This window comes from Ursus americanus, chromosome 12 (assembly GCF_024610735.1).
Source record: "Ursus americanus isolate L20-20 chromosome 12, mUrsAme1.1.p, whole genome shotgun sequence".
In the NCBI taxonomy this organism is placed as follows: Eukaryota; Metazoa; Chordata; class Mammalia; order Carnivora; family Ursidae; genus Ursus; species Ursus americanus.
In genome coordinates this window covers 66,605,824-66,627,170 of record NC_142138.1, presented here as the reverse complement: position 1 = coordinate 66,627,170, position 21,347 = coordinate 66,605,824, and the positions used below count along the sequence as shown (strand labels likewise).

The 21,347-nt window shown below is 39.6% G+C and overlaps 1 protein-coding gene across 1 annotated transcript in view; it reads left to right on the top strand.

Moving 5' to 3' along the window:
• NOTCH2 (notch receptor 2) overlaps window positions 1-21,347 on the top strand; it is a 159,341-nt gene that overhangs the window by 107,291 nt on the left and 30,703 nt on the right. Inside the window, exons 9-17 of the mRNA XM_087866205.1 lie at window positions 438-551; window positions 1,371-1,484; window positions 3,171-3,404; window positions 7,083-7,193; window positions 12,997-13,189; window positions 13,778-13,923; window positions 16,109-16,222; window positions 18,624-18,743; window positions 19,164-19,316. Of these exons, the coding sequence (XP_087722331.1) occupies window positions 438-551; window positions 1,371-1,484; window positions 3,171-3,404; window positions 7,083-7,193; window positions 12,997-13,189; window positions 13,778-13,923; window positions 16,109-16,222; window positions 18,624-18,743; window positions 19,164-19,316 (1,299 nt within the window). The remainder of the gene's footprint in view (window positions 1-437; window positions 552-1,370; window positions 1,485-3,170; window positions 3,405-7,082; window positions 7,194-12,996; window positions 13,190-13,777; window positions 13,924-16,108; window positions 16,223-18,623; window positions 18,744-19,163; window positions 19,317-21,347) is intronic.

Below are 21,347 nucleotides of genomic sequence, written 5' to 3'. Positions count from 1 at the left end.
CCAGATTAAGGCTGCTAGCCGCTGTAGCATTGGGAGGCCCTCCTGACCTTAACTTATACCCTGAGAGCAACAGCATCTCCAGCGCAGCAGGTCTTTAGGAACATTAACTAGAGAACCTGTGGGCCTGGTACTGCTCTGAAAGTGAAGCAGGGACTGGTCAGAGAACGTGGGACAGTCTTTGCTGGCATGCTATGTTTTGCCAGTGTCTTTGGAAGTAACCTCTTCTCCCTCTTCACAGTGACATGGCTACCTTGCTGTATTCTCCTCTCTTGCTGATACTTGCAGGGACTATTTCCCATCATGGCAGAGTCCCCTTTGCCTTCTGCAGAAATGTTCATGCTCGTAGGGGATATAGTCATCTCTGCAAATTTGTGCTTTCTTGGCTAGAGTATGCCTTTCTCTCTTTCTAAGCCACTTGTGTGGTCCAATTTGTTCAGGTTTCAAAGGTGTGCATTGTGAATTGGAGATAAACGAATGTCAGAGCAACCCTTGTGTGAACAATGGTCAGTGTGTGGATAAAGTCAATCGCTTCCAGTGTCTGTGTCCGCCTGGTAAGTGCCCACCACCTGCCCCTGTTTTCTTTGAAAGCACAAAGCTGGCTGACCACAAGGAAGGGAGGAGGAGAGAATGTGTGTGGGCTGTACATGAGGAAGTCATTAAAGTGAGCACTTCAGGATAGGAGTGTTACAGAAATGGGGAGTTTGTTTCAGCTAGTGTATCATCCAGATCCTTTCTGGCCAGAAGTCCAAGTCTATTCTGAATGGCCCATGACCTCTCTGTCTGTGTATATATTTCAGAAAGGTCATACCTCACAGAAGCCTGTTGTAGGCTGTTCAGGGTTCTCCGCTCCCCCGGGTCATATTCTTGAAGCCCCTCTGTGAGATTTTTATTTTTAGATATTTCACCCTGGATCCAGAAACAGGCAACACAAGTCAGTTTTTTCCAAAGAACACTCTGTGTCTCCTTTTGCTCCCCAAAGCTATTCTTGAAGACATGCCAGATTTTCTGGCACAGACTATAGTCTCTCATGTTGTTTCTTCAGAGAGGTTCCAGTTCCTCTGAAGCTGTACTCACTTGTTTGAGGGCTCCGTATATAACTATTTAGTCCCTACTTCAGGTAGAAGTGAAATCTGCAGTAGGAAGAAGCAGAAGTGGAGACACACCCAGTTGCCTCTGATGCCCTGAGCTTCACCCAATTATCCTAGTTACCTGTTGGGGAGAATAATTTTATGTTTGCTGAGCCATTGTTTTAAGACCTGCTGGTAACTTAGCCCAACCTTTCTTGGGCATCTTTCTCATGGGATATCATAGGTAGACCTTAGACACACATAGGATAGCCCTTTGACTTATGTCATCACTGTCCTTTTAAGGTTTCACTGGGCCAGTTTGCCAGATTGATATTGATGACTGTTCCAGTACTCCATGTCTGAATGGGGCAAAGTGTATTGATCACCCAAATGGCTATGAATGCCAGTGTGCCACAGGTAAGATTGTTCTCACTTTTCATCCCCTCTGATGGGTCCATTTGAACAAAATAGGAGACTGTCCTCTTCTAGCTGTCCTACCGAGCCAGTCCACTAACGGGCTGCTCTGTGTTTAGAGAGAGCTGCTTCTAGCGTATTTTTTGTTGCTCTCCTTGTTTCCTTCTACAACACCTGCCTCCTTTTCCACCACAGTAGTGGCCTGGCTTGGACATTTCCATTTGGTGTCCATGTCTTTCTGTGACAGATTTTGGCAGTGGTGAGTTTCCAGCTGGCTTGACTTACTCCTTTGGGAAAGGGAAGAATTCCAGCTGAAAGCTATTTTTCACTGGGGCTTCTCAGCAGGAGGCCTGTCTCTGTGTTTCTTGGGGCAAGTGATTGAACAAAGGCCCAGAAACCTAAGGGCCATTGTGTGCAAGTGCAGAGGTTTTCTGCATAAAAAAACTGCTCAGGCCCTGAGAGTCAGGTGTGTATCTGAACGGGAGAGAGAGTTCTGTCTGGGAAAGTTTAGGTCCTCTTTCCTGACTTCTGCTACTACAGTGACAAAAAATCTGTTTACAAATAGTCTACGTTTCTGATCTGTGGCCACATTTTTCATTTGGGAGTGGATTTGAATAAGCCCAACGTCCCTTGTTACACATTTGCTTCTGCACAGACCAGTATTATAGAGAAAGACTAAAAATTATTAGAAAAGATGATTTCCCAATTTGTCTTTTGTATGACCACTTAAGGAAGAAAGAAGTTGGGGATATAACTTAAGACCTTTTTCTTATTTTAGAAGATGGATTCTTAAAGGATTTTAAACATCATGTGCATGATTTTTTTCTGATGACAGAAAAGGGAACTAAGTCACAAAAATAAACACAGAGAATGAGTGTTTTGGTAGTACTGGAACATTACCATTTACTGCGCCTCCTTAGATTAGGTCCTGTCAGATGAACCACTTAACTGCTTTCTCTTTTCACGAACTGTTGTCCTTGGTTGGAGAAGTTCCAGGTTTTGTCCTCCTCTGGCCAGATTATCCTCGTAGAGAGTAACCTTCACTGGAGAGCGTTTAAAAACCTTGAATTCATGTTTAAAAAAGAAGAGAGCCCCTCTTCCTTTAAAATCCTTTAAAAGAATGGATTGAATGAAGGAGGCTTTATTTGCCTCTTTTTCTTTTAAACACTCACAAATTTTCATTCATTTTATTTAACAGGTATTTATTAAAAGCTTAGTAGATAAGCAAAGTACTCTGGGAGGGTTTGAGAGGGATTAAGAAAAGTTCTCTGTCCTCTAAGGTCAGAATTGGGGAGATAAGGTACATGTAACCATTAATACTATATCTGTATGTTGGTTTTGGGAAGAAAGGAATATAGAGGTAAATATATAATGGAAAAATCTTGAGAACTATTCCCCGTTGAGGCTCAGCATGAAATGAAGATGCAGTTGAAGTATCTCTGCAGTGAAACCATTGATCATTTAAAAAAGGTATTTGAATTCTACAAATCATTTGAAAAACTTTATTTTAAGCACAACTCTAAGCTTGCCTTATAAATCAGGCAAATAGTTGGCTTCAGCTGCTCATTGTGTGCAGCATGAACTGTTTAAGACGTGAGGTCTGTAGGATAAGTGGATGCGGCCATACTTACGTGCAGGTGTGGAGTGTCTGACATGGTTTTAAGCCTCCTTGGTAAAATTCCTTCCCAGGATTCACTGGTGTGTTGTGTGATGAGAACATCGACAACTGTGACCCTGATCCTTGCCACCACGGCCAGTGTCAGGATGGGATTGATTCCTACACCTGCATCTGCAACCCAGGGTACATGGGTGCCATCTGCAGTGACCAGATAGATGAGTGTTACAGCAGCCCCTGCCTGAATGACGGCCGCTGCATCGACCTGGTGAATGGCTACCAGTGCAATTGCCAGCCCGGCACGTCAGGTAAGCTGCGCTGACTGTGTCTCCTCTGGGCTCTCACTGTTCCCCCCAGACAGTGTACACACATGTCTCTGGCTGTCATGGCATAGGCTCAGATAACTGAGAAATAATCCTGATTCTGAGATGCACAGCCAGAGCTAGAGCCAGAAACATCTCAGAGGCAGATGTCTGTAGCCACTGGAGAAATTGGAGGCAATAGCTTTTCAAAACTGATGATTCTGGGTGTGTGTTTTTCATTAAGAGGAGACATACAGCTTCAAAAAATTGAAATTATTATTTAAAACTGGAAATCCTGTTGGCTTTGTGGCTTGATTTGATTGCCTTTTTTCTTTAGCCTCCACCACACTCAGATTAATGAAGCTGGCCCTTTCCCTTCTCTCTCCCTCCTGTCCTTCCAGTTGTGTTTTTCTCTATTTCAGAGTCCAGTATCTTTAATGTGACAGTTTTCTTCCACCATGTGTCTCTGGTGGGTCTTTGGCATTTGCGGGGATTCTCAGGGATTGGGGAGACTTTGCAGCACCTCCCACTCATTGTAAATTAGAATGCAGAGCCACCATTTCCATCCCCGAGTTCATTGCTGTTTCCCTACACTGGTTGAGTGACTGCTTGTTAGTTGGGAGGGCATGCTGCTCCTTACTGGGGGAATGTTGAATTATTTTCTCAGGCAGCAGCATTTCACAGGTTTCACTGGAGTCTGTTTTACTTATTCGAGGAATAATTATGGTCACAACTGTGGTTAATGGACAGAGAAGTACTATGTCTCAGATCAAAGAAAATGTATTAGTGGAAGATTAACTAGTGTGTGCCTTTGTTAGAAGGAACCCGCCAATACAAGGGAGTGATTTATTGAGAACTCATTCTTGATTTAAGGAAAATGGCCTATGTAGGGGGCAGAGGTGGGGGAGGTGGTTAACTGCCCTCATTTTATTTTGTTATTTCCAAATCCATTTCTTCAAACTTGTCAAAGGCCCTGGTCTTCATCCAGGACCTCGTACATGCCAAGTTTGAAAACAAAGTCCTTTTTGAGTTGCTCAAGCATACGAAAAACATCCCATGCCTTCACAGTTGAAAATGCCTTCCCCCTCCCCACGTTTAGATAACTCACTAAAAGGGCTGAATAGATCTTTGTGAAACCTTCCAAAAGCAATTTGCTTCCGGGCTGGTCCCCAGACATGAGAAATTGCAGTACGAAAAGAAATTTGAGAGATTTACAAGTGATTGAAAGGATGCCTTTAGAATAGTGGGGCTGTTTTAGGCTTTGCTATCATCCCCATTATAGCAAATGTACTGGAAACCTGGGTGAGTGGTGGGTTGGCAAACACTTTGTTTTCTCTGGGATTATATCTTTATGCCAGGATGTATCAGGTGTATTCCCTGGGGAGGACAGAGAAGACAAGGTGTAAGTAGCTGTCACTGAGAAATGCAAGAAGTAAATACGAGTAGTGTGCAGGCAGCGTAGAATGAAGGCCCAGAATCTCTCAGAAAACTGCAAAATCGCTTCCTGTGGCTGTTGGGAGAATTAAAGCAAAAAGATGCAGGCATCATGAAAAATCTTGGTCTGTAATGGGTGGAGAAAGCCCTGACATGTACTAGGGGCCTGGATGAACAGGTCTATTTAGTCATTATGAGTAGACTCTTGAGTTCTAGAGGAAGAATCCATGACCCATTCATAACATGGCCCTGAGTTGGTAGGTTGGGGTTTGGATGAGTATAGACAGAAGGGATGCTTTACAATGTGCTGGTTATAATTGTGGTTTCTCACTTACTGGGTACTTAAAGTGAGATACACTGCCTAGAATCACATCTGAAGCTTCTTTCACCTGTGGTCTTATGATGGGAAACTGTTCTCAGTAAGTTTCTTTAGGTTTTAAATCACAGAAACCAACTTGACTAGTTTAAAGACTCTTTAGCAAACAAGCAAACAATAACTACAAAACAGACCAAGAATTTAGTGAAAGCACACAGAAGTATCTTACAGATTCCAAGTGAGAATTGATCAATAAAGCTTTGCAGAAATCAGCAGGAAGCAGAGCAATTTGTAGACCATAGTTCCCACAGTTCATAATCCAATGTTCAATGAGAAAATCTCATTGTCCCATCTTGGGCAGGGTGTCTGCTCTTGCTCGAATAAATATAGCCTCCTGTGGCCTGCCGTGGTCAATTTTGGGTAATTGGGGGTTATCAGCCAATGGCTAGACACTTCTCCTAAAAGTGTGCACTTGTATACAAGGAATATGGAAACTCTTGCCTCATTTGTGGCTAGTGAGGCAGCATGACCTCATTAATCACAGAGTGACCAGTATGGTGTGGCAAAGAGTGTAGAATCCAAAGTGCCTGGCTCACATCCTGGCTGTGCTGGAGTAATTGTGCAAGTGCATGATAAAATGGGTGTAACGCAACTTGATATGCCACTTGAGTGAGAAGACTAGAGAAAAGTTATGTAAAGTGGGAGGCAAAGTACTTGCATGCTCAGTAAATTTTTAATGTAATTATTAATAAATATTAATACAAAGTGTTGAGTAAATTTTTAATGTAATTATTAATAAATATTAATACAAAGTGTGAGTAAACCAAAATGTTCACATTTTTTCAAGGAAATTTTGTTAGTTTATATCCTTTTTACCAGGCTTTATTTTTAGATTTTTAGACTACCAAGGCATTTTTCTATGAATGGGAAATAAAGCATCACTAAATTCATGTTAAGTAAATGACAAAATATCATGAGTATTTTTAGAAAATGATGGTAAAAATTATGATTGGTATAGTTTAGTTACCCATATCTACAATTAAGCCTCTCTTAATATAGCCAGACTCTACCATTCATCTGGGGAATGGGCCAGAAGGGAGGCAGCACAGCCCCAGAGGAAGATACCAGACCCTTTAAGATATATCCTTATGTCCATAATAGTGACAGTTTCAAGCTTCTGGCAGTGGATACAAGTTCCAAAATTCTAGTTTTCATGCAAAAGCTTAAATCTTATTTTTGGAACACAGTACTGCCAGTTGTTTTCCTTGAAATGACAGGTTTACTTCTTTCACTTAATGTTTGCTAAATACTTAGGTCTGAATAGCCCTGGTTCCCCTGTCAATTGTTCTCTCGATTACAATGGGATTCCATGAAAAAAGCGTGTTCAGCGCAGAGCTCAAACAGTCAAACAACTGCTTTTCCTGGAAGCAACTGTATACTTTGGCATGCTGCAGAATTACTTTATTTCCCATTTCATTACACAGCACAGTAGATGTATATTCAAGGGTTAAGATATAATAAAAATATAAAGTTAATAATTTGACTTCTTCACCAAAGTCATTCTTAAGTGAGACTGTCTTTTTGTTTGGTTTAAATTGTGAGTGCATGGAGGTTAAGAATATAATGACCACTAAGTAGTACCATTTGGCACCACTACCTTGATTCCTGCTAATATGCCAGTAATCACTCCTATTGCTTTTGCACCATGAGTGCAGATGCCAACACACTGGAACAGTGAGATAGTGACTTAATATGATTCATAAAATAGTTTTGACCTCATAATCCCTCTTGACGGGGTCTGGAGGACTACACTTTGGAGATCTGATGCTTTATTCTATCCAGGGTTGTCTGGATGCTCTTTAGATTTCTCAACACCTAGTATCTCACACTATTTTTGTGGTAATGCTGGTTTCTTTTTGCTTTTATCTTTGCAGGTATTAATTGTGAAATCAATTTTGATGACTGTGCAAGTAACCCTTGTGTCCATGGAGTCTGTATGGATGGCATTAATCGTTACAGTTGTGTCTGCTCACCAGGATTCACAGGTAACAAACATTTTTTTTTGTCCGGAGGTCCCAGCCCTATTGGGAAAGCGGCATCTAAAGGAAAATCACTTTTCAAATGTTTCCTGTTTCTTTATCTCTTGGAAGGTAGAAGTTTGTACCTGTACTTCTCTGGCCCAGTTTTCTACTTTCAGGACTTCCCCAAACTGTAACATGAAGTTTTTCATTAGTTAGAGTTTTTAGACCACGTGTTATAGCTACCTGAAAAGCATTTCTAGAAACCAGAGTTTCTGTCACTGTGCTTGAGTTATAAAACATCTAATGCCACCTTTAATTTGCTACATTTAGTAGTGAATGCCTTCCATAAAAGTATAGCCAAGATAAAATTCTCTGAAGAAACTAAATGCTTTTTTCTGAGTATTTCCTCTTGTGGGAGATTGTTAGATGAGGCCAGAACTTGGGAGGACCAAGCTAACTTGGCTGGCGCAAGGGAGATCTTTTCTCACTAGGAGGAAGAAAGTAGATGACTAAAATAAAATTGGTTGTAATTATTGTAAGTAGCTAGAACATTTACACACACATGCTTGTGTACACACACACCAACATAAATCTTCTCTCTCTTGTTAATAAGATTGCCTTTATCTTTTACCCTCCTGATCAAAAACTGGTAGGGGCTCCTGAGAAATCTGAGGCACCTTACTGACACAGCTGTTTGTTAATGGCACCATCAGAGGGCATATATGATGTCTATCCTGTTCTTTCTAGACGGTGCCACACACAAGCAGGCACTTAACATAATAATGTTACCATTTAATAAATACCATGTGGTCATTTGCAACCAGTGTGAGAAATTTCCCTCAGAGCTTTTTAAACGGTGATGTCAAAAGGCATTCAGGGCCAAGTAAAGTGAATGTCTGCCTCTTGCTTGCCGGGAACTTACTTTCCTGTATATTTCACAATCCTCTCTCCTGCTTGGTATGATTGTGAATGCAAGGGAGTAATGTATGTGGCTCGCACGGGTCACTGTGATCTCTGCTCAGTGGAAGAGCACTCAGAGACAGGCATGATGAAAGCTGTCCTATCTAGTGCCCAGCACTGCTCATAGTAGCCAGCTGTACTTCTGGGTCCTGGAACTTGTTACTCCAAGATTAAGTGACAGCGAATTAAATACACAGAAATTCCTGCCAGATAGGATAATAGGTGCATTTTTGTTAAATAGGTAATAAGAGAATAGCTACCATTTATTAAGAGCTTATTTTGAGCTAGGGGGTAGGTGCCTAATCTCATTTAATTATCACAGTCATTATCATTCCTATGGTATTGATGAGAAACCCAGAGCTTAGAGAGGTTAAGTAACATTACAGGTGTGCTGTGGCCAGGGTTCCAGTCCAGTGGTCCTACTCTAGAGCCCATGCCCATTCTCACCTCACCAGACAGCCTAAGTGGGTGCCTGTTCTGGTCTTTTTAGATACATGAGCCTTGCACTGGGCTTTTTTTTTTTTTTTTTTTTTTTGAAATGCCAGTAAATCATATTCTCTCTCTTTTTAACATTCAGCAAACCAAGGAGGTCAAGGAGGGAGGACATAGGCTAAAAATATCCTAAAATAAACCTAAGGTGTAGCATGAAATTACATAACCAAGAACTGGAATGTTTTGGTTACTGGGTGGTACTCTGTTCTTGGAACGATTTTCTATGTCTATTTTTTTTCGTTGTGTTTTTTTTTTTTTTTTCATTTTTTGTTTTTTTAATCAGCCACCGAAAATACCACAGACAACTCTGGTATTACATATACATGACCCTGAATGTGAGGTGTTTTGTCCTTTTCTTTTGTTTTATTTTAACATACTATTTTTTTTTTTTAACAATTCTCATGACAGCTTTGACAGATGTAAATGAGTTTTTCTTTTTAAGGCTAAATTCTGTATTCTCCTCAGACCTCTTTATACTTACTGATTGACTGGGAAATGTAAGAAATCAAATGACACTTCTCCAAGCTACTTTTCAGTTTTACAAACTATTTTTTTCAGTTTTGCCTTCATATCTATTATTTTGCTGGCTTCTCATAGTAGTCCATAAAAGCAGATACGTTGAATAAGAAACCAAAAGAACAGGCAACAAAAACTAAAGTAAACAAGTGGGGCTACTTATACTAAAGTGCTTCTGCACAGCAAGGAACAATAACTTGAAAAGGCAGCCTATAGAATGGGATAAAATATTTGTAAACAATATATCTGAAAAGGGGTTAATAATATCTAAAATATATAAAGAGCTCATAAAAGCCAATAGTAAAGAAGCAAATAATCCAATTTAAAAACAGGCAAGAAGCAAGAAAAAAATTTTGGAACTATGTATGGCGATGGATGTTAACTAGACTTATGGTGATCATTTTGCAGTATATACAAATATCACATCATTCTGTTGCACACCTTAACTAATATGTTATATGTCACTTATAGCTCAATTTTTAAAAAACACATTAGGCAGAAGTAGCTAAACACAATTTTAGAAACTATTTTTGGAAAATTCCCAGTAATTTCCAGATAGAGGATACTGGAAGTATCCACTGTAATTTTCAGAGCTACATGATTTAACCACAGACTGATTGTATTTTTAAGCTGTAAATCATTATTTGTACTTAGAAACCCAGTATCATCTCAAACAGGTGAAGTTTTGAAAGCTTCACTATCTACCAAAACCTATTAGTTTTCAAACAGCATTTGAAAGGCTAATCATGAGTAACAGATCTACCAAGGTAGCAAATCCTCATTATAATATCATTATAAAACTATATAAAAATCACCAAAGTACAATAAGAAAACATATATATGAGTTTTATAATCTCTTCTCTCTCTAAATCTCTTAGTTTCTAATCAGTAGTAGAGTGTATAATTTATATATACAAATATATAAATTTGTAATTTATAAACATTTAACATGCAATTGCTTTTTGGTTCTTTGGCCCTTAGTGCACCTAATAATACCATATCCCAAAGAGGCACACTGCTAAGAACAAGGAATCTTGCAATAATACTGAAATCAATTTGTATTACTTAGCCATAAAAAGGAATAAAATCTTGCTATTTGAGACAACATGGATGAACCTTTAGGGCTTTATGCTAAGTGAAATAAGTCAGTCAGAGAAAGACAAGTACTCTATGATATCACTTGTATGCAGAATACGAAAATGCCAAATGCATAAAAATAGAGTAGAATGGTGGCTAGCAGGGGTTGGGCTAATTGGGGAGACGTATTTAAGAGTACAGACTTGAAACTAGTAGATAAATAAGGTCTGGAGACCTATCACAGCACAGCGATTATAGTCAGCACTACTGTATAATAAGCTTCAGAGTTACTAAGAGAGTAAGTCTTAATTGTTCCCACCACAAAAAAGAAATGATAATTATGTGACATAATAGAGGTGTTAGCTAACATTAAAGTGATAATCTATTGCAATATATAAATGTATCAAATCAGTATGCCCTATACCTTTTTTTTAAAAGATTTTATTTATTTATTTGAGAAAGAGAGAGCATGACCTGGGAGGAGGGGCAGAAGGAGAGGGAGAAGCAGACTCCCTGCTCAGCCAACGTGGGGTTCTATCCCAGGACTCTGGGATCGTGACCTGAGCCAAAGGCAGACACTTAACTGACTGAGCCATCCAGGCACCCCAGTATGTCTTTTGTATACTTTAAACTTATATGGTGTTATACATCAATTATATCTCAAAAAAATCTCAAAATATTAACAAGACAAAACACAAAAAGTAGATAAGGAAGTTTTTCTATCCCCATTTAACAAGTAAGACAACTGAGGGATAGAGCTTGATGTGTCCATGCAATGTATACAAATATATTTTGTATGTGTCAAGTCGCACAGCTAGGACTGTGAGTTCCCAGAAGGCAGAAACCTCCCTAATCATCTTTTTAGCCAATGTCTAAAACAGTGTCTAGCATGGAGAAACACAAATATTGCTGAGTGAATGAATAGAACTCACATATGGGACTTCCAGCGTCCAACTCCAGTCTCTCAAGTGGACTATACCATGCTTTTGCTCATTAAACACTCATTTTTTTAGTACCTGCAAGGGAGAAACATTGGTTAACTTCTCATTCGGTAGTTCCTGAGCCCGATAAGATGCATAGCCTTGTGCTGGGCATTTCTGATGCTGGGTGGAAACTCCTTAAGGGTGGGACCTTGATAGTGAAGCAGTGGTCAGTCCATATGGTAGACTGCACAAGGAGGCATTCAACCCTCTCTGTTAAGGATGACTTGGAAATTGATTTTGAGAAGAGTTTTTAAAGCAAATGAGGAAAACCTGGGAGGAGAGACTTCTGAGAATATGCTTTCTAAAAAGGACAGAAAAAGAAGGCTTTTTCCTCATTCTCCACTGTCTAGCAGGCCAAGGATAGTTGTGCAGTGGAACAGTTCTGGCTCCTATCTTGGTGCCAGTGGCAAACATCTAAAAAAAATCTGAGGTTGAGGCTAAGAAAATAGTATTTTAAAATAAGTTATTAATAAAACACTTAAGAGGAAAACAGCAACCACTACCAGATTATGGGTCTTTACCACAAGAACCACCAATAATGGTTTAGAGAGCAATGGAGAGTGCAAAAATGTTAATACCCATACTTTAAAGGGGTGTGGATCTATTTCATTTGGAATTTCCTGTTCTAAATGCAGGGTTACTCTTTCTTAAATAAAAATGCATGTTTTTATCTGAATCAGAAAATTGCATTCTTTGAAATATATAAATTCCTTCACAGCAGTTGCTTGTTGCCACTCATTTACAGAATTATGGGTTATTTTAAAATTTTATATCATTTTGGAATATATAGTTAAATCTCAATTATTCAAAGTTTAGCAAAGCAGAACTCATATAAGTGGCACACTTTATTCAGCTTAAAGCAACAAATGTCAAGGTTAGAGCTGACATCTTTTCAAAGTGCAGCCTTGCATAGGTTTTAGAGGAAGAATATATAGTCACTTAATTTCATATATTCTGAGCATTTACATTATTGCATGATGATAAATTAATAATTGTCTACATCAAAGTTTTTCAAAATATAGTATTTGAACCATCTGCATTATTTAAAATATGGTTTGCTGGATTCCACCCATCACAATCTATGGTGATAGGGCCTAAGAATCTCCCTTTAAAACAAGGTTTTTAAATGACTTTTTTTGCACATTAAAGTTTGAGAACCACTGGTCTAGATTAAGAGACCCTGGATTATTTTCTCAATTATCAGAAGACAATAAAATTATGTTCAGAATACCCTTCTTTCTGAGGCAGAAAATGGATTAATACAACTCTAAGAATGAAAGCAAAATGGCTTTCTTTTTAACCAATATAATCATTAAATTAATAATTTATTCACTAAGTATTCCAGGTAATTGAGATATACCATATGTAGAAATGTAAGAGGTTGACTAACTGAAAAAATTAGTTTGCGGTGAGCCAGCTGAGAGCAGTGATAAAAGCTTTTTCGAGAGTACTCAGAACAGCAGCAAGAGGAACAGCCAGCTTTGGTAACATTTGATGATCTCTTTTTGAAGTTTCCCTATTTCTAAGATGGAATAAAGAAGAAATATATATCAAAACAGTGCAGTGCTTCTCCAGCGTTTTGTTAACATGACTGCATTATCGAAAGACTGACTATGCTCTTTGCTACTTCCTCCCATGGTGCTAAGTGCTTTTGGGTGTTTATTATTTAAATCTTGCATTTGGTGCCCAAGGCATCTTATAGCCTGTACAGGTGGCAGGTGTCAACACAGTATCTCTCATAGTTCTGTGTCTCTTCCCTAAGCATTTTGGATTTGACAAAAATTTTCCCTTCTCTACAGGGCAGAGATGTAACATTGACATTGATGAGTGTGCCTCCAATCCCTGTCGCAAGGGTGCAACGTGCATCAACGATGTGAATGGTTTCCGCTGTCTGTGCCCTGAGGGTCCCCATCACCCCAGCTGCTACTCACAGGTGAACGAGTGCCTGAGCAGCCCCTGCATCCATGGAAACTGTACTGGGGGCCTCAGTGGGTGAGTAGCTGCCATGTATGAAGAGTTCCTTATTGATTTGTAGCAAGCCAGTTGGGTTTCAGTACAGGCCATGTCCTATGGAACATGGGGCTTGAGCTGAGACTGGGTTGCAGATTTTGGTAGTCTCCTTCAGTCTTCCAAACCACCACTTCTGTTCTACCTTCCATGACTGAATAGGTAGAAAACAGGGGGTAGTCAGCTCATGGGAGAGGTCCAGCATTATTTTGTGAGTCTTTGGCAATTGTGCTTTTAGAAATTATTGCAAGATTGAGTTCTGAGGGAGGTTCTATTTGATCTTTCCCCCTGCTTAAAAAAAGCTCAATTCTGTTCTGTCACGGTACCAGTGTGTGCCACTGGAGTGGAATTGGTCTCAGCTAACTTTAGACATGGCCCTGATGAAACATTCGTGGTTTGTAAGCCCCTGAGAGTTGTGATGTGTTGATAGGTACTTTTCTAGAAACTCAGAGTGTGAGATTAGCTTACCCATGAGCTCCTCTGTCCCTCATTTCTTCACCAACCCCTGTATTTCACCTAAGACTCAATTGTACATTCAGCCCCCCCACAGTAAAGAATGCTCTCTCCTTTCAGATACAAGTGCCTCTGTGATGCAGGCTGGGTTGGCATCAACTGCGAAGTGGACAGAAATGAATGTCTTTCTAACCCATGCCAAAATGGAGGAACTTGTGACAATCTGGTGAATGGATACAGGTGTACTTGCAAGAAGGGCTTTAAAGGTGAAAACAAAAGTGCTTATTTCTGTCTCCTTGTATGCCTTTTTCTTATTGCATATTCTTTGACTTCTTTCTTTCCCTTTCTTTGTTCCTATTCACTCTTACAGCAAACATAATTTGAGAATTTAATATTTATAAGAACTTAATATTTTTTCATGTGGGGAATAAAAACCTAAAGAGATATAGAGTCTACTCGCAGGGAGATGAGCTACAGAACTATTTAAGGTGAGCAGCTAGGACTCCACTTACACAACTCTGGACAGATGTTCTAATTGTAAGCTCCCTGGTGCTGGTTTGATTCTATGGTAATTCAAAAGAGATTTGGGAGAGAGGGGGTGCCTGGATGGCTCAGTCATTAAGCATCTCCCTTCAGCTCAGGTCATGATCCCAGCATCCTGGGATCGAGCCCCACATCAGGCTCCCTGCTCAGCAGGGAGTCTGCTTCTCCCTCTCCGTCTCCCCCTGCCTGTGTTCCCTCTCTTGCTGTCTCTCTTGCTGTCTCTCTCTCTGTCCAATAAATAAATAAAAAATCTTTAAAAACAAAACAAGAGAGATTTGGAGAGTAGAATGAGAATATTGTCTTACTGTAATTATGATAGCAATTATGTCATGGAAGAATCCATGTATTCCAAACCCTTCCAACAAATTATCTTAAATATTGAGATAAGGTAAGTATATAGTCTACCTATGGCTTTCTGGAAAAATGTATTACAGTGGGTGTTGTGTAAAATCATTTTTTGAGTTGTCATTGTTGTATTTCCACCGTCAGTTTTCTCTTAGAATCTCATGAGAGTGAAGTCTGTGGGTAAATCATTTTATTTTGCACTCCTGTATCCACTTGTCACGGATTTCCCCACTCAAAAATTGTGCCAGGCTACCATGATACATCAATATGTTTCAGGGTCAATTTATTTGATTATTTGAAAATTTTCTGGGACTATATTTTAGTCATTAGTTTTCTGATACGTTACATTTGCAAAGAAATTTAAAAGTGCTTTTATTTCTTTGTCTCATTGAGACTTGCTGATCAACAAACAAAATAAAAATCAAAATGTAAAATCCAAAATCGTATGAGTGGTGAGTAGCAGAGTCCTGTTTGAACCCAGACCTCTGTACTCCCAGACCTCCTGTGGTTGTAGTTCCTCTGTTTTGAGGCTCTGTGTCAGGCCCTGTTGAAGATGCAAAGGTGTGTAATATTTGGGTGCCGTCCTGTCCCATTAATGCTTCGTTACTTTTCTCTTTTTCATAGTGGGAATAGATTCCATGTCTTGGATCAGGGGAAAACAGTTTTATAGCTTCAGGAAGTACTACTACATCGATGGTAGAGACTGTGCATATGAAAGAGGGGGCATAAACCAGAGGCTTTGATTATGTATTTAAAAATACTATCCCTTGAGGCACTTGGGTGGCTCAGTCGGTTGAGCAGCCGACTCTTGATTTCAGGTCAGGTCATGATCTCAGGGTCCTGGGATTGAGCCCCATATTGGGGCTCCACACTCAGCAGGGAGTCTGCTTGAGATTCTCTCCCTCTCCCTCTGCCCCTCCCCATGCTCACACTCACTTTCCCTCTCTCTCTCAAATAAATGAATAAATCTTAAAAAAAAATATTATCCCTTGATAAATTATACCTCTTTTTAGGCCCTGACCAGCTACTTTGTATAGAACGAGCTGATATTTAGATATAACAGCAGAGTTTTAACCTCAATGAGCTTCTTGGTCCATTGTTGAGGAATTACTTGTATTTGGAGGTGCATTCAAGCTTTAGACTGTTAGAATATACTTCTTCCATTCATCATTTTGACTGTCTTTTACTGACTGTATGTATATCAGGGGCTTGCACTGAAATGAATGAACAGGTATTCCAGTGGCCTAAAGAAATTCAATTTCTGAAGCAGTTAATATTTACCATGAGGGGCTCCTGGGTGGCTCAGTTGGTTAAGCTCCTGCCTTCGGCTTAGGTCATGATCTCGGGGTCCTGGGATTGAGCCCCACGTCTAGCTCCCTGCTCAGCGGGGAGCTTGCTTCTTCCTCTCCCTCTGCCCGTTCCCCCTGCGTGTGTTTTCTCTCTCTCAAGTAAATAAATAAAATCTTTAAAATAAAGTATTTACCATGAAGAGGTTTGCTTAGTAATTTAGATAATGAGGAGGCTAACAGTTTCTCTGGGGGTTTTCACCTTTTCTGTCTGCAGGCTATAACTGTCAGGTGAATATTGATGAATGTGCTTCAAATCCGTGTCTGAACCAAGGAACCTGCTTTGATGACATAAGTGGCTATACTTGCCAGTGTGTGCTGCCATACACAGGTGAGCTCTGCAGGTGAAAGGACCAGAGGGAATGTGTGTTCTTGCCTTATTGTTCTAAATTCCTGAGTCTTGGAGACAGGGTCTGTAGGGCAGTGATGCCGCTCTGAGGAATCACTCCCTGGTCACCCATCCTGCCCTCACTGACTAGATCTTGAGCTCTGAGAAAACACTGTGTCCTCCCTAGATGCAAATGGTAGGGGAACTCATTTGCTTTCTTTGTACTTTGGAGTTTAAAATGTTTTTTAAAATTATGTATGGCTGCTGGTTTCATTCATTATTTGAATGGACCCAGTGTTGTCATGGCCTCTGTTCTTAGTCTTAGTTCAATAATACAACAACCACCACGTACTGATAATTTACTATATGCCAGACACTTTGTATACTTTGGATTCCTTAATTAGTACTCACAATAGTTCTGTAAAGTAGAAGTTCCTACGACCATTTTGTGCTGAGGCAAAGAGAAGTTACCTGCCGAAGGTCACATAGGTAAGTGGTAGATTTGCCCCTAAGTCCTTCTCAGTCTAAAGCTTGTCCTCTTAACAGCCCTTCTTCTCCTTAATTCAGTAACACTACGTCTCATTCAGAGAGGTATTGCCCCTCGGACAGCGATTACACACACAGAAGACATGGGTGTGACTTCATTTCGTATCAAGTGTTCTTTGCTTCAGGTGGTATTTTAGGAGTGTGCCTGGACATTTGTTTCTTCTTTGTATTTTCCTGCCTCCTTGCTGCTGTCTTGTGATTGTTTTGTGTGGTTGTGTTCGTGTGGCTGGTTTTCCTCCTCACCATCCATTTTCTTCATATGTGGAGAACAAAACAGAAATATGGATGATTGCTTTGCACGTTTCCCCAGTATGCAGCATGCACCAGGAGCATGGCTGAGTTCTTACTCCCCTGGTGGGCTGTTAGTAGTAGCTGTTACTAGTGACTCCAGCTATTTAGAATGGCAGGGTGGCCAAAACCATAACTCTGTTACCGTAGAGACTTGATGCTACATTGTTACCTTTGCCCCTCTTTGGAAGAAATGTTCATGGAAGCAAACTGCATTTAGCCAGCCTCGTAGATAAAACTGAAGTTATGGGAGACCCCTAGCTATCTCCAGACAAAGGAAGTCTAAAAAATACACTTCATAATGGCAGCACTGATCACATTTGTTGGTAGTAAGAAGAGCGTCTCACAGCCAGAAAGACTGAGACTTGATGGCTGCAGGGAGACATAAGCAGGTGTCGCTATGCTCAGTTATAGCATAGGCTTACTGAGTGTGATGTAGGTGTGAAAGTATTTATTTTGTCTTCTTGCTATTCAGATACTGTAAGAATATTTGACTCTATGCTGGCTATTAGTTTTTCTTCAGATTAGGATCCCAATAAAAAATTTACTGTGTATGAACTTTGGGAAATTATATTAGACTGAAAGCCTATGTAGATTAAAATTTCAGTGCTGAATGTAGATAAGGGTTCTGTCATTGAGCTTTGCCAGCATGAAGGGAACTAAACAACATTGCCTTCTCTTGCGAGCCGCTATTCTGACCAGATACTTTAAAAACTGGTTGAGTATGTTGGTAAAAATTTGTGGTAATTTTTTTTCTTTCTGAATATGAAATTTTAGGATAGAATTTTAAGTTGAGTTGTTGTAACCTGACTTTAAAAAAACCTCTTTCCCTTTTAATAAATGCATTCCCCCCCCCCTTTTTTTTCCCTGTGCTGGAAGCTTATATGCAGTATGCTAAGGCAAGAAATATTGGTATGCAAATATCAAGGTCATGTCGTTGATATTGGTATAAGGAGACATGTTACCAGGCAATCAACATTACCTCACTGTTTCCTGCTTCCCATAGCCTTCTGATCAACTCCATTGCCTTTTGGAATAGGCTAGCAGAGGTTGTGAGGAGTAGGAGGCTGTGTTATTGCTTCTTCCTGGCTCACATGAAGGAGGATCTGTGTGGCTGAGGTTCTGAGTGACTGACTCCTAGCTATGGAGATGCAGAAACTGTCGCGCTTGACTGATACAGGTGTCCAAATCCATGATAATAACTACCCATGTTAATAAAGACAAGAGCAGCCCAATAGTTGTTGAACACTCACTCTATGCGCAAGGCTTTATGCTAATAAAGACTTTGTAAACATTTTTTCATTTAGTTCTTAAAAAGCCTCTATGAGTTATGTACCATCCTGGTTCTTATTTTGCTTATGTGGAAGGCTCAGAGCAGATAAATAACTTGCCTGAGGTCACACGGTTAGTAATCAAGTTAGAGCTAAGACTCAAAGAACCTAGGTCTCTCAGATTCCAGAGTTCTTAACTGCTACCTTAGACTTGAATTCAGAGAGCACCCTTTGGTATAGAATTTGCAAAATTTCTGTTTCCTTGACTGTTTCTCTAAATTCTGTCATTTTCTTTACAGGCAAGAATTGTCAGACAGTGTTGGCTCCCTGTTCCCCAAACCCGTGTGAGAATGCTGCTGTTTGCAAAGAGGCACCAAATTTTGAGAGTTACACCTGCCTGTGTGCCCCTGGCTGGCAAGGTAACAACACAGGAGTTAGAGAAACCAGGACTTTTAAACAAAGTGGTCAGATATCAGATTAACATGGAAGGCCCGCGTCTTCTGAGGCCTGCCCATCATCAAGAACATGGGCCTTGTATAGGAGCTGCTAACTGGCATGACTTAGAAAGCTTTGTTCATTTTCATGTCTTTGGGGCCCCCCAGTGGCTGGAAGAGTCCAGCCTGAGTCTGAAACCATGAGGTTTTAAGGGAGTTTTACCATGTGGGCAAAACTTGCCCAGAATAATTTTGTGACAGGGACACAAAACCTTACAGGACTTCCTAAAGCAGGAGCCCAACCAGAATATCCCCATCTACCACACCTGAAGCCTGGATCCCCCATACACATCTGTGGAACTCACCTTGCAAAGACAGGACCATTCATTGCACCTGTATTTCTAGGTCAGCGGTGTACAGTTGACATTGATGAGTGTGTCTCCAAGCCCTGCATGAACCACGGTCTCTGCCATAACACCCAGGGCAGCTATATGTGTGAGTGTCCTCCAGGCTTCAGTGGTATGGACTGTGAGGAGGACATCGATGACTGCCTTGCCAGTGAGTATGCCAGCCAACTCGTAAGCCCCGTGAGGCACACAGGGAGCAGAGCAGAGCCCCATCAAGGCAGTTGCCCCTCAGTGCTGAGACTGGCCATCCCAATAGTTTATCACGTGTCTTTAATATTAGGATTTTTTAAATCTTCTTTCAAAGCTAGTGGCTTTAGGAGTTGAGTCAGTAGAATCTCTTTAAGCATTCCCTTACTGATTTTATATACTGACAAAGTGGGGACAATGCTATGATAGTTGTTATTTTCAAGCAGATCTATTGAAGTATAATTAATATAAAGTATACTACCAATATTTTAAATGTATAATTCAATAAATTTTGACATTTGAAAACTGAAACCATCTCTAAAAATAATGAACATACCCATCCCCCTAAAAATATTTTCTTTTGTAATTTCCCCTCCTTTCCCCTTCCTTGTCCCAGGCAACCAGGGATCTACCTCTGTCGCTACAGATTTATTTGCATTTTTTATAATTTTGCATAAATGGAATCATCTCTTCCAAACTTTTTTTGGGAGAGGGAATATGACTTCTGTCACTTAGCATATTATTTGAGACTCGGCTATGTTACATGTATTAATAATTCATTCTATTTTATTGCTAAGTAGTATTCCATTATTTGGATATCCTGTAATTCACTAGTGGGACACTTAGCTTTTTTTAGGTTTGGGGATATTATAAATAAAACTGCTATGAGTGAGTCTGTGTAGACATGTGATTTTATTTCTCTTGAGTAAATATCTAGGAGTGGAATTAGATGAATTATGTGGTAGGTATATGTTTCACAAAATTGCCAAAATGTTTTCCAAGGTGGTTATACCATTTTTGTCCCCACAAGCACTGTCTGAGAGTTCCAGTTGAACCACATCCTCAAGAACACTTGGATATGATTGCCCTTAATTTTAGCCTTTCCTGTGGCTGTATGTGGTATTTCCCAATGGTTTTAACTTGAATTTCCCTACTTATTAATGATTATGAGCATCTTTTCATGTGCTTATTGGTCAGCCATCTATATTACTTGCTATGCTGTCTATCCAGAATTTCTGTTCACTTGAAAAATTGGATTGTCTTATTATTGTGTTGAAAGAGTTCTTTATATTCTAGATACAAGTTCTTTGTCAGATATTTGCCTTACAATTATCTTCTCCCAATTATAGCTTCTGTTTTGACTTTCTTTTGAAGAAGAAGAGTTTAATTTTGATGAAGTTCAGTATAATCTTCAGAGTTCATCTTTCTTAAATGTTGTTTAACAAACCTTTGCCTAACCCAAGGTCCTTTGATTTCTTCTAAAGGTTTTATACTTTTAGCACTGACCTTTAAGTCCACAATCTATTTTGAGTTAATTTTTACATGTAGTGTGAGTTTTAAAGGTTTTAAAGAGTAATTTTGTGTGGTAATCTTGCTAACCTCACTTATTAATTCTAGATTAGTTTAGCTTCTAGTTTAGTTTACATTTTCAGGAATTTGTGTTTTTTACAGATAATCATGTTATCTCTAAATAAGTACAGCCATATACATTTTATTTCTTTTTCAATCTATATATTTTATTTTTCTTGCATTATTATACCATCTAAGACATAGTAAATGCAGAATAGAAATGGTAAGAGAAGCAAACCTTTCTTTGTACTTGATTCTGGCGGGGTGGGGGGAAGCATGTGTGTAGTCTTTTGCCACTAAATGTGATGTTACTTGTAGGTTTGGTGTTTTTTTGGTGTTTTTTGTTTGTTTGTTGGTTGGCTTTTTTTTTGGTCTTAATGTTTGATGGCAATATGACTGAGTTCAGTATTTGCCATCTTGCATTTTACTTTATCTTTTTCCTTCTCTTTCCATTTCCCTCTTTTTTTGCCTTCTTTTGGAATTATTGAGCATTTTTATGATTATATTTTATTTCTTCACTGGCATATTAACCATATATTTTTGTGTGTGTGTGTGGTGGTGGTGGTGGTTTTGGGTTTGCAGTATACAACTTTTACTCATTACCTTCAACCATACTACTTTGTATAGTACATAAAAACCTTATAAC